This window comes from Melanostigma gelatinosum, assembly GCF_949748355.1.
Source record: "Melanostigma gelatinosum genome assembly, chromosome: 7".
Taxonomy (NCBI): Eukaryota; Metazoa; Chordata; class Actinopteri; order Perciformes; family Zoarcidae; genus Melanostigma; species Melanostigma gelatinosum.
In genome coordinates, this window is record NC_136640.1 from 17,323,116 (window position 1) to 17,341,653 (window position 18,538).

The 18,538-nt window shown below is 44.8% G+C and overlaps 1 protein-coding gene across 1 annotated transcript in view; it reads left to right on the top strand.

Annotated features, from left to right (window-relative positions):
• robo1 (roundabout, axon guidance receptor, homolog 1) overlaps positions 1–18,538 on the top strand; it is a 130,639-nt gene that overhangs the window by 75,274 nt on the left and 36,827 nt on the right. The window contains exons 3-6 of the mRNA XM_079272101.1: positions 12,012–12,169; positions 16,472–16,592; positions 17,784–17,922; positions 18,086–18,213. Of these exons, the coding sequence (XP_079128227.1) occupies positions 12,012–12,169; positions 16,472–16,592; positions 17,784–17,922; positions 18,086–18,213 (546 nt within the window). The remainder of the gene's footprint in view (positions 1–12,011; positions 12,170–16,471; positions 16,593–17,783; positions 17,923–18,085; positions 18,214–18,538) is intronic.

Sequence of the window (18,538 nt, forward strand, 5' to 3'; positions counted from 1 at the left end):
TATTCATTTTTCAGATGTCGACGTTTTGCAGATCCATCACCAACTGTGTTAAAGAGAGAGCCAGCCGAGGATGGGATTGAAAAGATGTGACACCGTTACTTCATATTATCTTTTAAATGTCACCCAGTTAAGCCAGCAGTTGTCCGCCATCTCTGAGAACATTTTTCTCTGATATGTTGTGTTACATTACACAGACATCACGACATTACATTACTAACGTAAAAATGCTTTCAGCAGATGTGATTTCAATGGGCAGCTGTCGGAGTTAGTTGCTTTTCATCAGACAGAAATTACTTGACCGGAGAATGGCATTGAAAAAAGTAGAGCGTCGTCAATGATAATACAATGGAGAAGATGGACTTGGAATGGACAGGCTGTGTCAACGTTAAAGCAGAAATACTGTTTAAAAAAACCCAAAATAACCATACAAAATATGTTTCGACAGTATATGCACCTTGACACTCCTCTTTATTCGTCAGACTGCCAAGCTTGAACTCAGGGGGTCTAAGCAAGAGGAAAGCAGTGCCTCAGAAGAGAAAAAGATTTCTCTCCCACTTCTATAAATCGAGTAGATATTTTAGAGTCCTCTCTGAGCAGCGCTGGTGCGGTACAGCCTTAAATTTCCCCCGTTGCTTGGCTTGGCTTTATACCGTGGGGAGAGGGATCATAAATCAGCTCGCCAAGATGTTCCCGCCATGAACAGTAGCAAAGTATACCATAAAACAAAGAAGAATAAAAAACCATGAAGGAACCTTTCTTTTGTCTGTGACTCATCGAATGAAAATGTAAAGATGGAAAATCCAGGGCTTAGCATTAGTTCTGAAACCTTACACAGTGTCAATTTCACAGGGATCAGGGTAATTTCTGGCACACATACAACACTTTCTCCTTGGCATCAGCCATGCTTGATATTTCATGTTGGACTACTTGACAGATGTAGTGAAAAGCTATAGCTCCAAAGAGTTTGGCAATGATCACTTAGGCATGCACACTCACGCGGTGAGCGAGTGCTAAAGATGATATTTCAGCTCTCGATTTCTTTCTGGCACACTATCTGTCACGGCATTCCCCTCGCTCCGGTCTTTTCGGTATCTCTTCCCACTGTAACAGATCCCCTCCTAGATAGGGATATGGGCATCTTTTCATCTCCTCGGGTCCATCTGTGAGAGTTTAGGATCCATGTGGAAACCATTGAAACGGGGACGGCAACTGATCAGAGAAAGATGTGCCCCTCTGGAGCTGCAGCACATGTTTGGATCCCAGTGCCCTTATTTGCTTTGTCTCACCCCCTCTTTAACATTCCTGTGCCCTATATTTCTGGAGGACCTCTGTCTCTCCCCCCCCCCCACCTCCAAACTTTTCCTCAACCGCTACAACCTTTTCCTCCTTCGTCCCTCTTCGTCCTTTCTTGCCTCTCGCTGTCTCCCCTGTGCCTGGTAAAGTGATTGGAGAGGGATCAGCGTGCTGGAAATGAAAGTGGCCATGACGAAAGACTGAGGGGTCTGCTGTAACATTACATTGGATCCCCTTGTGTTTTTTCCTTCCCCAGTTTCCTCTGTGCCTGCCTGTTTCCCCCCACACTGCTGCTATCATATTACTCTTCCCCATTCATCTCCGCAACAGCCGCTGATGTAATCCTAGTTTATGGTCGTGTCCCGACCGAGACTCGCTGTTCTCCACAACAATCGCTCACTCCTCTGTTTCCTAAACCTCTATCAAATTCGACTTTCATTGTAAACAACATATATTAGGCTAAGATTTCCATTGCACCAATTTACAATGGAAGGATTTTAACTCTTCTGCTTTGAATCAGTTTTATTTTTGCAAAGGCTTTTGGGGCTGTTTTGCCTTTATTAAACAGTACAGTTGAAGATAGATATGAAGTGGACAATATGCAGCAAAGGGCTGCAGGTTGGATTCAAGGAACTCACTAGCCTAAATATTTTTAAATAGAGAGCGTCCTCACACCTCACATCCACTGGATCTCATTAAGTATGCATTAATGAAGTGTAACCCAAACAGAATGGCAGCATAACCGACAACAATCAATGAATCAATTGCTCTGAAAAAAAACCCAGAAATCAGATTTCTGTGTCAGTTATTAATCCCTCCAATCATTTTATTCGTCCTGAATAAAAAGATCGAACGAGCAAACCTGCCTGTCTACCTACGTGCACTCTGCCCCTGTACTCACTGCACATCCCCAGTCTTCCACAAGCTGCTTACGCTGTTTACATTGGTGAATATCATTTTGGGGGGAGTGGCTTTAGAGGGAGGCCTGAAGGTACAAGGTCAGTGATGTGAACTTGCTGACTTTCTCTCTAGATTTTACTTTTAGAGCTTGTGCTGCGAGCTACTTACGTTGGAAAAGTGTTGGCATCAATAAGCTGTTTTTTTGAGGGGTTTTGAAGATAAAAAAATATCAAAACGCAAGCTTACTTTTGATGATTTTCCGAATGTTACCACCCAAATCTTGCCCACTGGAAGGCCCAGCCGAGTTAAGGCAAGCAGAAGCTTTGTAACGCGTTTAATTTTCATTATCTCTGACATGAAGCGAAGCCAGACCCACAGTCATTGTAAGAGGTCTCATCACCAGCCCCCTGCCCTGGTTTGCACAGCACCATTGTAGGATAACACTGTATCAGCCTCCGCTGTTCGTCGGTGATATATCTTTGTTTTGGGAAGATGAGCGAGAGACTGGGGAGCGTCCTGTAATCTGGTCGAGAGATCTCAGGCTAATAGAGAAGTGAAAAGATCTGCAGCAGATGTTTGTGTTCTAATATGCCCAGATGGGGGTAAGAGCCAGGTCAAATGGCACTCTGCGGGAAAGTGTGCTGTGTTTATGAATGTAATTTCTCTGATGGTGTGAGTTAGCAAGCTGACAGGCTCCTCTTCCAGGACTCCTTCCTGCCTGGGATCATGTGCTATCCACCCTGTGCAAATGAACCCATATCATTGCGTGTCACATCGCATTAGGAGCGTTTGTGATGACTGCGCCGCCCTGACCGGTGGTAACTCATTTACCAATTCATGTAACATCCCTCTCTCTACCCTCTCTTTTCCTCTCACATACACACACACGCCACACAGATGAACACACAAACAAACACACGTGTAAAAACAGATAACCGCACAGATTTCGGTTCCTCAGGAAGAAAAACAAGTTGCCTCACATCCCCCTCTCAGGCCAGTCATATCCAAGGGTCCCGTGGCTGGTCCCACACAGCCTCTTTGTCATTGTAGAGCCGAGGAGGGGTCAGATGTGGAGGAGGACCAGGGGAGGGCTGGTGGGGCTCCAGGGGCTTGGAATGTTAATTGGGAAGATTGTTTTAATAAGCCCTCATCTTTGCAGATGCTGGGAGAGGGTTAGCTTGTGGGGCCACACAGACGGGAGGGCAGCTCACAGTGAGAGATTGTCAGCAAACAAAACTGACACAAATTGAACAGAGCTGTGTAAAACACGAAGCGGGATTACGGAACGAGTGGATAAAGATATTCCACGGCTCTCGGCGTGCTTATGCCTGCTTTTCTGGAGGTAAAGGGATTTACTGTAATGAACGTCATATGGTGACAAATGTGCAATCTGCATATACTGCGTTGTGTGAAATCCTATTACACTGTGAAGACTCAGGCGGACTACCACAGTCTAGTAATGCTGAACACTGACAGTGAAGAGAGAGCCGCAGTGAGAAAAGAGTAAAAGATTTAGAGGCAGAGAAAGAGGATAGAGATATAGATAGAATAAATATTTTCCCAAGTCCATGGAGATAACTGGTTTTATGTCCAGGTTTTGAGATGTCCATCTTTCTTCCAGAATCAATGTTCCCATTACTCTGGATAATCCACAGCACACACTGTCAGCAGTTTAATTGGAACTATTTCTTCAGTAGAAAGAAGTCCTTAAAGTGATGCACTCATTAGGAGAAACATACTGACAGGTGTTACAGTTATATAGTAATAATATACAGTATAATAATTGCATGGTATGCCAAGAGAAAGTTGTAACCAACATGCAGACACACAGATTTCTTTTTTTATTATGGCTTGTGTGAGCACTTTTGACTTTTCCATACATGAAGAATGTTGCGATGTGTTACTATCTGTAAATGACATTGATTCAAATCACTCTTCTTCTGCCTTCAAGATTTGCCTGGATGCCACAGCCACATTTCATTTTGTGTATATATACACGTGGGAAGTGGTTCATTCCTTTGACACGGCACTGAGGGCTACTAACAGAGAGTCATTGCCTCGGCCTGTGTTGAGTGTGTGAGAGGGAGAAAGAGGCAGAGAATGAGAGAACATCATGTACAGGTGTACATGTGTGTGTGTGCACTATAGTGTTACATCTGCTCTTTTGTTGCTCCACGCAAAGGCCTTCAGGCTGGAGACCGTGCGGTGAGTGGTGAGAGATATGATACTGGGCTTCTCATAGCCTCTTCATCCTCAGGGAGTGGGCCTAAGAGCTCCACCTGTGAACAAGACTGACAACACTGAAGGCAGGAGTTACTCACACAGCTCCCATCTTTGTACCCAAGATTAGAGGCCGGTCCAACCTGGCTCGCCAAATGAGGACATGTCATAAGCATACATTTTTAAGTTATTCAGTGTTGACTGTTGCAATAGCTGTGTCATGAAGTCATTTTTTGTTGCGGTGGTGCTGCAAATAAAGGCAACTCTCTTCTAGTAAAGTGTGTTTATTCACCTGAGTCTCCTCACCTCCCTCATTATTGTTTTACAGCATTGTGAAACTGGATGGAAACCGAATGTATTCCATTGGCATCAGTTCTATGCTGTGTAAACGGAATAATTGATTGAGCTTGGCCTGTCCCTAATGAGAAAACTATACATGTTTGAGTGCATTTTAGTAACCAGGAAACTTGATGCCGTGTTTCCACAACAGGTAACGCACTTGAAATCACTTTCATATGCGGACGGCGCGTACGAGCTGATCTGTGAAGCTGACTCATCCAAAAGTGTTTTTTTCTATGTTGTTCAGTCATTACGTTTAAATGTGCTAATCCCTTACAGATGTTTATTACACAGTTCTCATTATGTTGATGGGTGTTCCTATTAGAATTATATGGGATTTTAATTCATTTCTTTTTTTTCCAGACATTTTTGAACAGAGAGTCGTTCTCGAGCTCTGTTTTTTTTTTTTCTCCGACATTCCTGCCTGTGCAGTCCCAGCACTCGAAACACTCTTTATTTTAGTCAACGTCCTGCTCGCCCGGCACTCCAATCACACAGGCACTGTTTATTGAACTATGAGGTGCCAAGTCACTCACTCACTCACTCACTCACTCACTCACTCACATAAACCTGCCTCCCCACTGCCCTCTGTGCCTTTCGCCGTGTTCGCCAAACGCCATCTCTCTGTCCAAGCCTGACGAAAAGACTTATGACCATTTAAACAAACACAGGCACTCAATGGCCTCTCTGTCTGTGCGTCTGTGGAGGAATGGTTTCCTTTATGTGGTGTGTGTGTGTGTGTGTGTGTGCGCATGTTTGTGTTTCTTTATGTACGTGTTTCTTTACGTACAGACATAATTGCTGTTGGATACTTATGCGCATGAGGTCTACATGTGTGCCTTGCAGTGTGCAACGTAGAGGGTGAAGCGCTGAGATTGAACCCTCTGCACTCGGCTCTCTGCAGCCTCGCTGGGCCACAGTGAGTGCAGATATGCCCTCTGCTGTGCTGCCGAAAGGTCCGCAAAGCCATCTGCACTTGGTGCGTGTGCCAGGTATAGACTGTAATCACCAGGCACAGCACAGTGTAAATGCCTTTGCCCCCCTCGCCTTACCCGCGCTTTAATCCACACACCAACAGGGCCCGCGTGATTCATTCCCCTACATGGCGCGGTTTACATTTGTATCTGTATATCTCTACAGCCAGTAGCACATGTGCTGGTCTCTCTGTGGACGCCAATCAAAGCACGGAGTGTCACGGTCTCATCTGACCAGCAACGGTTGTCGAGATATCGTCATTTTTCAATAACTTTGTGTTTTTCCTTTTTATACCAAGTAAGACGTGTTGAGAGCACATGTACATATGTCTGCGTTTTGTTTATTTACTCATGGACTCGTACAGTTGGTTGTTCCAGCTCTCAATGTTTATAAAGCTGACAGGGGCATCCTGTCTCGGGTCCAGTGACATGACATCACATGTGAATCTGGAGGATGACCTCATGGCGGTGCAGGTGCAAACCCTAAAGGCCAGCTGGGTGATAGTCTGTCTGCTCTTGTTGACATATTTACGGGTGTCCACAAGGTGTTTTGCGGTGAACGAGGCACTTAGGCTGTCAAGCTTATTTTTACCAACGTGACTCTGCAGATGTGACCTCATATTGAATGTCACGGTTTCCGGGAAAGGTTCTATTGTTTTCTACATGATTTATCAATACAGCATTTGAATGTAAATGCTCAATCTATGAATTCAATTCTAAAAGAGCAAAACATTTAGGAGCGGAGAGTGTATCACGGCTTTATTCTAATTGTCCTGTATTATTTACAACTTCCCTTTGTGTCAGTTTTGTGTCTGTATTTGTGTTTGTGTACATAGCTGCAAAGTTTATATCTATGGTCATCTATCCCAGGCAGTGTTATGCTGCAGGATAGGATCGAGTGTCTGCAGGGTGGGCAAGAGGGCATGAGCTCAGAGCCCAGGAACGAGAGCCAGATTGAGAAAGAGAGGGGAGCCTGCCGTGTCCAATCTCATCCCCCTGGTGGTGGGGTCGGGGGGGGGGGGGGGGACAAGGGAATGAGCGGGAGGAGGGAGGTAGTGTTCTCCAAAATACAGTAGGAGTCCTGTTATGGCTTCACACCAACCAGCAAAGCTACATATTTAAGCCCTGCAAACACAAACATACACACGCTGTACGCACGCCGCTGGCAAATCACCCTTTGCAATCGAGTGGCATGGGTTAACACAGCATCTCTATGAGCCTGTCTTTGGTGTAAGCTGCTCAGTGTGTGTGAGCTAACAGAGAGGTAAGATAAGGGGGTCAAATGCTACAAATGTAGACACAAAGTGGGAGATGCATGGAGGGGAGAGAATGAGAGGTGTTTGTCCCACAGGACAGAGCTGGATGCAAGGTGAGCAGCATCAATATGGGAGGGTTTAGCCGCACTGTGAATCAGGCGGATTTTTGCTGATGGCATAAACAACACACATGAAGGGGAAAAAGGATTTGTGTTGTACAGTAAGCGGAAATGCACTGGAGGGGAGCTCAGCCAATGTAAGCCTTGTTTTAATACAGATAAATGTGTCAATGAGGTAGATTTGAATATGTGCACATGTGACAGTCTTCTTTACAAAGAAGTAGCATTGAAACATCCATTTCCACATGTCTGTTTATATTTAGCTGTTATTCAGGCGTTGACTTGTTTTCCTTCACAGAGAGGCGGTAGACAGTAAATGAATGGGAGCAATTCCACTGCAGCTGAGGCTTTAAGCAGTTACACATGTAACTATGAACATATGGAGCTGGTTAGCCATTTGGAATTTTCTCAGTGTTTGTTGCACCCCTGCCATATTTCCTCAGGTAATATCTGAAGATGTTTGAGGCCTGACATTGTGGAAGCTTGTAAAGCAAATAGAATGAATTTAATCAGTTTAAAAGAAGCAGAACGACAACAACAAAACCAGGAAGAGAGACAAAAGGGAAGAGAGATAGATTTCCTTTCATTAAATGGGGCTGCTTCTTTCTATTCCCTTGCTTCTAATCTTCTATCGACTCTCTTTGGTTCTTTTCCCCTGCTGTTGTCATCCATTCCGTGTCCCTTAAGGGGCTAGCCATGTCCATTCTGTTTCGAGGAAAAATCCAAAGCCAAAGGCGAGACCCATGCTGTGCTCCGTGCTCTGCTCTGTGCAGGATTGACTCCGGGTGCCTTCTGATACATCTTTAATTCCCTGGTGGGTCTGTTTTTGTATCCTTCCAAAGATTTGAGGGAAAGCTTGTTGTACTTGGTTTAATTTCCTCAGAACAAAGCTCATCTGATCTCCCCACCCAGACTTGTGTGTGGCATTAAGTCTTCATTTTCATTAATGTTGGAGGGGCAGCACGGGAATCTCATTTTAATTTGACATTTAAACATCTGTTTTCAATTTCCTGAGGAAAAGAGTGCATGTGCCTGTGTGTGTGTGCCTTTGTGTGAGTGTGTGAGTGGACAGAGGATAGTCTGTGGGGGTGATGAACCTGGGAGCTTTCAGAGCTGAGAGCAGATATCTCAGCTGACCTTTAATAGAGTGTTTGGATGTAAGAAATGATGGCAGCTAATTGCGTTAGCCTCAGCACAGCTCCAATTTGCTACTGTGGACCTGGGGAGTGATTTATCAAACAGTACTGTGGATTTTGGTTAGACTGGACTTGGCAGGGCTCAAACCAAAACTCTGCTTTGATAGATATGGTTGTTTTATGCACTGTCAGCTTGTTTGTCTTGCAGCGAGGCGTGTCAGCCAGATGAGATAGGATGTGTTTTGTTCTTGGCCTACTGAAAGGAGGAAATGCGATGCAGAATAGATCCCTTTACCTTGACAAAGCGTATTGATATCCGTCCAGGTCCGGATATTCACTCTGTTTCATCCCATCATCAGCATATTTGAGCAAATCCAGGACGGACAAAGAGGCGTCTTCATGCTGGGACCTGTGACTCTGACCCATTTCCACATATTAAGCCACAAACTGAAAATCTCCCTCTCCACACACAAACACACATCCACACACATCGAGTTTGGCCCCCTGGTAATAGTGCAGGAAATATTATCTGCTAGGGGACAGCTGCAGGCTCACTAGAGAGACAGAGTAAAGGCTTATTATCCCAAACACAGACCACACACACACACACTTTTAGGACAGCACGCAGCGTGAGAGACTGTCCATCCCAATTGTTTTACCATATTCTGGGTCCTACAACAGGAACAGTTAGGGAGGCAGGCGAGCAGGGCCTTATGCAGTATGTATACAGGAAGGTGGAATGCTGGATGCCTTATTTAAACCAGGGGGTCCAGAGGCAACCGATTCCAACACAGCTCCGGATCTGACGGGGCTTCTGGCGAGAAAGGGTTCAGGCTTTGTACCTCATCCAGATCTGTGTCCGACTGTCTGGCTGCCTCGGTTTCCCTCCATCCCGGAGGATTTTGTTTTCCACAACGCAGATGTTCGGGGCTGTCTGCTGCACCGCACTCAGCTGTGTTTATAACAAAGAGGTGTTGGTGTGGAGGAGGAGAGAGGGCAGCGAGCTCGTCCTGTTAAGGAGGGGCGGCGTTCACTGCGCTGTTGGTGTAAACACTGGATGATGCCAGCTATCCCTCGGGCCCCCAGCTAGTCGATACAGCATCCTTTCTTCCCTCTTTTCCTCCCCACACATCCCTTTTTATTTTTCCAGAGGGACAAATGCATCTGCATGTTAGCTGAAAGTTTTCCAGTAGGGCCAGCGGGGGAGGCAGATACCCACTGAGAGGAGACCGTGTGCACTTAATGTCACAGTTAAAGTGACTGAACTTACTCACCCAGCCGTTTATTACAAGCTCTGCTCAGCCGTGCGGGACAAATGTGAATTATTTCATTTGCTCTTTACCTGTTATGAGCCAGGGCTGACTTGGGTCTTCGATTTTGGACTATTTCCATAACAAGTTGACCTTGCTGATACAAATAGAGACAGTGTTTCTTCAGACGGAGCTGGCGCTCTAATGGATCGGATGTTTGGTGTTTACGTTTGCATTCCTGGATGACTGTATCTGCTTTTAACCATACCAAATGAGCTCACTCGCCACGCAGCTGCACCGCTGAGTTGGAGTTGGATCCGAGGGAGTGTGAGAAAAGATTTAGGGGGTCACAAACATCAGCGTTATTTATCTGTGCATGTGTCTGTAGATCTGTACCTCCTCCTGATAAGCGGTGTGAGTGGCAAAATACCGGATGAATCCTTTTGAATTGTTTCCGTTCCTGTTTTAGAGAATTGAGGCTCGGTAATGTTACAGCTGTACGTAGCTGTCTGTGTGTGTGTGTGTGTGTGTGTGTGTTTGATTATGCAGCAATGGACTGCGGAAGCTATTACCACCTTGTTCCTACTGTTGAACAGGATTCCCATTGCACGCTACAAGAAGCACAGGGCAGTATCTGGGCTCGCCACTGTCCAATTTACTGCTTAAGGGGATTAGTCAGGAATCTGTTGGCTGTCGGTAGGTAAGGGGGTCCTGGGGTAAACCTGACTTTGATCTGTGACTGAGGTGACTTTAGAGCAAGCTGAGGACCATGAGACAATAGACTGCAAAAGCTCTGCTTCATCCCCAAAACACAGGCACAAGCCTATTCACATTACTCTTCCATAAAACAACAACAATTCACACAGTGCGCTGACCTTGCATACTCTGTGTGTGGCCTGAATTTCAGCTTGAAATTTACAAGCACTATTTTCATAAGTTTTTATATCGATGTGCAGCAAAGCTGGGGAAATGATTACTGGCACACTGTCTGCAGAAGGGAGCCTGTGGCTTTTTTCATTACTTTCTCCCCTCTCAATAAACCTCCAGTTTATCTGTAACACTGGAGATATGAAGTCCAGAGATATGTTGTTGCTCTGCCTCTCAAAAAATAGATATCCATTGATCTGCGTTGATGCAACTACCGGTTAGTAATGATATGTGATGTTCTGAAAAAGGCAGGCAGGGAAAGATTCACAATTTTGATTTTGCATTAAGCCTCAAATAAAAATCCGAATTGCTCAGTTCATCTCTTCAAACCTTCACATCTATTCAGTGTCAAATTTGTACCAACAAATGAGAACTAGGAATTTGTGTCATCTTTTCTTTTTACAGCACTCCAGTGGAGAAAATCAATGCAAAGAAGAATGACATCATATCAAAGTCCTTAGCAAGGCAGCAATGGTAGATTAGATCTAGATTCTTCTCATCTACGTGAAGATAGCACGGGTGTATGAGCATGGGGATGTAAATATGAACCGTCAGGGAGATATGAAGAGCTGATCCAAGAGCTGGTCCAACAAAGAATTGACTTTAAAATCCTGCTGTTGGTTTACAAAGCACTGAATGGTTTAGGGCCAAAATACATCTCTGATCTGCTGCTACCTTATGAACCATCCCGACCCCTCAGGTCGTCTGGGACCGGTCTACTTTCTGTTCCCAGAGTCAGAACTAAACATGGAGAAGCAGCGTTCAGTTTTTCTGCTCCACATATCTGGAACAAAGTCCCAGAAAGCTGCAGGTCTGCTGAGACCCTCAGCTCATTTAAATCAAGTTTGAAGACCTTTCTGTTTGCTGCTGCCTTTAATTGAACCACATTCAATTAATATATTAATCAATTTCCTGCATTTCTGCATTTTAATTGTTTTTGAAATCTCCATTTCTTTTGCCCTGTGTTTTGATGCTTTTAATGGTTTTATGTGAAGCACTTTGAATTACCTTGTTGTTGAAATGTGCTATACAAATAAACTTGCCTTGCCTTGATGATGGAGAGGTGCTCATCATTGTATAATAAAGTGTGTGTGTGTGTGTTTATGAAGGGCTGTGTGGTTCGAGCAACAAAGAGGAAGGTCATTGCTATTCGAGATGTTGATGGGCACAAATATCTGTTCATTATTGCTGTTGTAAAGCTTATTGACAGTAAGGATATATGTGAGCAAGTAGGCCATGGAAAAGCAACTGCATAAACCTAGTGTGTGCAGTAGCCCACATTTGTTTGGCAATTTTATATGCTGTAAACACATTTTGGAGTGGCTGTTACTGTTTTCATGGCAAATTAATAGCAATGTGTTTCTAACATTTTGTCATCTGTGCGGAACTAATTATTTGTTTCAAAACATCTGGGCTGCTGCTTTACGAGCTGCCTTCGGTTTTCTAAATGTAGGAACAGCTCAAGGTGTTCTGTTTTGTTTTTCAGTTTTTTTTAAATGATCTGTTTCTTTAACTGTTGATTTGCTTTGTGTTCCCTAAAGGAGGATATACTGACATTTTGTTAATTTGTTCTCCTCTTCTTTCTGTTTTCTCTCAGTTCTACGTGACGACTTCAGACAAAACCCTGCAGATGTGATTGTGGCAGCAGGAGAGCCGGCGGTGCTGGAGTGTCAGCCTCCACGAGGACATCCCGAACCCACTATATCGTGGAAAAAAGAAGGAATAAACATCGACGACCGAGATGAGAGAATCACGGTAAGAATCTTTTTTTTGTTTTTGTTGTCTGCAAAGTGCAGTAACTCTAACATTGTTATTGCTGACACGTAGGCGACTCGATGCCTGAAGACTGCTTTGTAAACAAGGACATGTTTAAATGCATGAGATAGTGATGCAGGTTAAATCCACCGCTTCAGTGTTTGTTGAAATATTGATTTGTTTGCCTCATTATTCACATACGGCAATTACCAAAACCCAGAGCTGGCTACAACCTCTAATGACTGAGGCAGATAGAATCAGTCAGCAGTGGTGCATTGATTAGCGATGACCTGCTGATGAAATCAACCACGAGAAGCGTGTATCAGGAGGGAGGAATGAGCTGACCGAAATCAAAGAGGAGAAAGCTGCACTGAGCAGCAGCAGTGCCTGCGAGAGCCAAACAACTCTTTACTTTACATGTGATTTACAACCAAACCCCCAATTATTCAGCTTTAATTAGAACAGCACAGCCGCTACTGCAGCATCAATCAACCAATCAATCAATAATCCAAACTCAAACTGTCTTAGCCAAACACAATTCTGGGTCCATAGTTGTTTTCCATGATTAGGACGAAACTTCTTCTTTTTTTTTTTCATTCGACTGTACTGATTGGATGTGTGCAGTCGAGGCTGACTCAGCACTCGGCTAACACAAGCACAGGTAGTGAGGAGGAAGTAGTTAGCTGTGGCTCTGGAACCCATTTTCACAATCTGACCGGTGGGGCTTTAAGGATCTGGCTGCTTATTGTGAAGTAGTTGAGCAGTCAAATGGTTTGGGCCCCCCGAGTGCTGACGATGGCGAACTTCACAGTACAGTCACGGACAACCAGATCCTCCTCGGATAATTAATCCAAGATACTAATAAAGACGTTCAGCTCTGTATGCCTGTAGCGTAATGATGAAATCCGGGGCTAGTAGTGTACAAAACATTTCCATTACTGGGTAAGTTGAAACAGTGATTTATCGCTGTTGGCTCCCTGCAACGGAGGCCTGCACATGACGGAACGCAGTGTTGCTCAGCGAGGGCCAGTTGAGGTTGCATGCACTAAGCTCCTGATCCCAAAATCAAACTCATAAACAGCGTGAGTATTCTTCCTCTGTGTTTCTTTTTCTACTGCATTTTCTACTGCATTCACACCTAACTACCTATTTGTGCCTACTGTTGCACTTAAGTTCGTATTTTAGGCAAAATGAAACAATACAGCATGAGGCGGTTTGCCATTTGGTAATGAACAAAACTAAAAAGAGGAATACTATTTTATTGGAGGAGACGATGCCCAACATTAAACCTCTTTCCAGTTTTGTTCATCACCTAATGGCAAACTACACAGCACGCATGGCCTTTCTCTTAATTGCATTTTATCCCTATCAAATAAAACACACAAACATGTTCCTGTTTATAAATCATTTCTGCAAAAACATCCATCCTACCCCCTGCATGGTGGAAGTGACGACTTATTATCAATGCTGCAAATGTGATTTTCTGCACTGATGGGTGAAATCCTCTCAGAGGAAACATTCTGAAGACTTTTCTTTGTCCATGTAGCCTGCAGCAGTGTTGGGCCTTCTGTAGAACTGAAAACAGGATCTGGTAGATTTAAGAGAGCTTCGTGGACCAGCTGGTGTTGCTCGCAGTAAACTGACTGAGTCTTCCCAAAAGGCCGCTTTAAAAGTAGCGCGCGACGTCATGTAATGCTTTCGTGTAAGTACCGGTCTGTGTAATCAACTGTGGTGACAGATAGGAGTCTGGGCGGTCCTCCGGCAGACACCCATGTTAACAGATCAAGTCGTATTAGAAATAGGACAATCATGGGGCGATGTTCAGAGTTTGTTTATGGAATATAGGGAATATTGGTGCCAGTGAAGACTTTGGAGAGGGAGGCAGAGGGTGTAATCTTTATAATGTGATGAACAGCTGAGCTCGTCAATGGGCCCCCCTCATCCAGCCTGCATTGTTGTTTGGTTCAGTTCATTCCTCCCACCGTGCAACATGCTGGAACGTGCAGTCTCCTTGGTGATCCCTGGTGATCAGAGCGAGGTCCCTCTGTACTGCACTTTACTGGGATAGGTCGGCTTGGCTTTGGTGGCTGCAGCATAAAGGGGGAATGAACTTCAGAGAGAGGCAGACACATCAGAAGGAACCCGTCTGTTTTCTTTCTATTGTAGGCAGCTGTGTGTAAAAAAAACAGCGACCTGCTGTGTGTCATCTCACATATATTTATGACTTCATGTGGGGCGGTTTTGAAAAGTTTCCCACCACGCCGTGAGGAGCGAGGCAGGGCTATTACCCTGTAATGCTGCTGTGCCACTAGCAGCACCTGGCCTCATCGCTCTCTACTTTGGTCAAACAGGTCTTTCAGGAACCATGAGCAAAGGATGAATAAACAGAAACAGGAGAAATGCCAGTGTTCAAACCGAGACCATTGTCTGCTGAGAGCAAGCGTTTGTTGGCAACATCATAAACGACCATAATGCAGCACATTGTCCTCCTCCTTTTGTGCAATCGTTGTGGCTAATTGTCAGCCTGTAAAAATAACTGCTGTGTGAATACCAACAGAATGCGTGTTGAATAGAGGCTTTCTTTTTCATTATCAGCATTGCCAAATGACACGAGACAAAAGGCAACAGGATGGAGCCGTCTCCCTGTAATGCAGGGATAATGGACAGATTGTTGGGGCTTTCAGCCGCCTGTGTGCTTCGCTGTGTTGTGTGGAGAGGATATGCATGCAGAGAAAACGAGGGCCGCCGCTGCTGCATTCATTTACTTGCTCTTGGACTCCCTGCTGCTCTGGCACTCCAAGTATTTCTGTAGAGAATGGTAAACTGCCACAGACACACAGAGGTAAGAATATAGATAGAGTAGACGGGGCCCTAAGTGGATCCTCATGTCAAAGCTCTGTGGACCCAACGGTACACACCCCCCCCCCCCTCTTTCTCTGCTGCATGCTCTGCCCTGACCTTGGGCCTTTGTGAGTGTCACAGTGTTTTAGCTGTTAAGCCTTTCCTCAAACAAACAGTAACATAATGATACTTCAAACCCCTCCAGCACCACAGGATTCCCTAAATAAGCCAGCCTTCCACAGCCTCTTCAAGTCCCTCTGCCCTCCTGCTTTATCATGAATATTAAACAGGGCTGAAGGGCGCAGGAATGCCTCTAAACCAGAAGAATGTGTCTGCTTGCAAAGTTGTCCATCAAGACACTTAGACGTAGCCTGACGACTTTACAGAAACTAAAATCCACACATACAAGTGTGTTCGTCACACGCAAGTGATGAAAACTTGACTGCATGTGAAGTACAGTGATGGAGATTCACAGAGACGTGTCATACTCTAGCTCTCAAGTGGACACACATGTAGGAGGGCTTGAGTTGAACACGGCAGTCACGCATTTATTGCAATATTGTGTGTCAAGCTCTGTGTCAGTGCTCCTCTAATGAGGGTATCGATTACATGCTTGCAGGTGGTGGTCCTGGTCTCGCGGGCTGATGTGTGCGTTTAAAACCTTAAGCCCCCATCAAGGCAAAGAGGTCATTGGTGCGCCATGCTATTGTCTGTGTCTGCGCTGACTGGCATGGCTGTGAGATGAGAGAAGGGGTTGAGGGGCCTGTGCTGGGGCCGGGGCTGCCTTTCTGACTGCCTGAGAACAAAGCACCTCCTCTGGCCTGTAATCAAAGCCCTGGGAAATAACAGACATGACATTCACTGCTGGGGGTGTGTGTGTGTGTGTGTGTGTGTGTGTGTGTGCTGTTCATGTGGGCTTCACTTGTAGTTGTATGCACACACTGAAAAAAATACATCCAAGAAACCGATTCTTTAAAATATACCCCACGATAACAGCCAAAACTATCCTGAAGCTCTTTGAGGCGACTGGAAAATTGCTCTCAGTCCTGCAGGGCCTCAGGTGTTCCCGCAGGGACCTGTGGTTGTGTTGGATTGGGAAAGTGTACTTTGGCTCAGCTTACCCCTGAGGAGGAACAGGCCGACTGATAGTGATTCAGACTTCAAGTGGAAGCTGAGTGGAAACAGCGAAAAAACGGCTATAATAAACTCAGAGCCAAAACCCACTTTAGCACCAAGCCATTATGTGTTTGTGAGTACATTTCATCATTGTGTTGGAATAGAGTTTTGATAAGTGCTCCGAGCCATTCTTAAATGCAATCAGGAAATGTTTTTGTAATGTTCGAGCTACACTGTTTTCTGCTTTCTCTGTGTCAGCCAAAGGCCCCAAGTGTCTCTCACACTCTAATACTGTTGTTTTCCGTCTCCAGGATAAGCCTCTCACCTCCTCTTATATTCCCTCAGATACGCGGAGGGAAGCTGATGATCACAAATGCCCGGAAGAGTGATGCTGGGAAGTATGTGTGCGTCGGCACAAACATGGTCGGAGAACGCGAAAGTGAAATAGCTGAACTCACAGTGCTTGGTGATGAATATTTTCTTTTTTATTTATCTCTATCCGCTGTCTTCTTGACTCGCTGTCAACAGACAACTCACAAACATGCACACACACACACACACACACACACACATACGTTTTTTTCCCTGTTTGTCTGCAGTGAGAAACCCAATCCAGATGTTAAGCTTAGATTGTCAATCTCCCAGGGAACTAAATGGTGTCACTGACCTTTATCAGATAGAGTGTGAGATGACCTCCAATCTCACACTTAACTATGAATCCCACGCTGGCCCCAGCAGCTTTTCTCCTATGACCAGCTGCACCCTATTTCATCATCAATGACCTCTGGCCCCGATACTCTTCTGTGTCCCGAGCAGAGAGCATGTCCAGATTCCTGATTTTTATTTATTTTTTTACCTTCTTCACCTCTTTTCCTGAGAGACCTCTTATGATCTGTCAGAAGGAACAATGAAGCGAAATATTAATAGCGATATAATACTATCAGGCCTTAAACAAGGCCAGGCCCTAGTTGTTGTGTTTGTCCATCTGAGGGAGCATCGTTACCTAGAAACTCTGGTTAATCGTAAACCACCATGGTTCGTTTTTGGGACCAAGTCCGATGGAATGTGTGAGTAAATAGAAGGATTAGCATCGAGCCTTTTAGAATGTAGAAAATAAACATTGGTGTCCAGAGAGAGTCAGAGTTTAGACTTTCTGTGCCAGTGTCAAGTCTTCAATTCATTTAGTGTCTTGTCACGTGTAATTAAAAGCCGATACTGTACCACGAAGCAGTAACCGTTTCCTCTTCTTAAGTTTGTCTCGTCACTTCTGTGCGCTGTCTAGTCCATGTAATCCAGACTGTATTTGTGTTTTATTTAACCTATGTCCTTCACCATAAATTGGCTATTACCATGTTCTTTTTTTGTCTCTGTATAAAAACTAAATTTGATTAGCTCACATTACATCGTCGATTTCATTCCAGGACACCTCACAGGACCTAAAACTGAAACTTCAAGATAGCTTCTTCCACTGGATTTCATTACATTTTCAATTTAATTTACAATTTCGCTCTAAAGCTTGACAACAAAGAACAGGACTGAGATTCATTGAGGATATCAAAGCAACAAATTGAATGACTTTCACTTAATCAAAACATTATTCCACTTCTACCGTTCCGTGCTATAATTATACATGTGCGTGATGTTTCCATCAATGCAGAACGTCCCAACTTTGTACGTCGCCCAGGCAGCCAGGTGGTGTTAGTGGATCAAAGTGTAGAGTTCAGATGTGAGGCCCGTGGTGACCCGGTTCCCACCGTGCGCTGGAGGAAAGACGATGGTGACCTGCCCAAAGGAAGGTATGACTCATCACACAATAGCTTTCTCCCGCACCCTCCTCCTCTCTTTGTCTGATCCACTGCTTGCTTTTTTCTATGTCGTCGGCTGACGCATTGTGTCTGTGTCAATACAATTTTTGTGTATATGACAACGTTGGATACATTAAACCCTGTTTTAATCCAGATACGAGATTCGTGAGGACCACACCCTGAAGATCCGCCGTCTGACCTCGGCTGATGTCGGCTCCTACACCTGCGTGGTCGAGAACATGGTGGGCAAGGCGGAGGCATCGGCCACGCTCACCGTCCACGGTAAGACGAGTCTCAGCTTTTACACTGTTCAGTCTGCTGAACATTTCATTTACAGCTCCTTGGTCAGCTATTTGGAGTTCATTTCCATTTTGGGTCATTGTGCAGCTTGATTCAAATGCAATTTAGCCCAACCAAATTGCAATAATAGCCCTCAGCTTTAGCACGACACGGTCATCACGTTCAACTATTCTCTCTCAATTAGCTGATTGATTTCTAATAAAAAGAAACGCAAAAATCCATAACAGCTGTGGAGTTGTGGACATCGGAGCTCAGCAGCAATCGATTTCAATTGCCCAATACAAGTGGCATTTCTCTCGAGGCATGT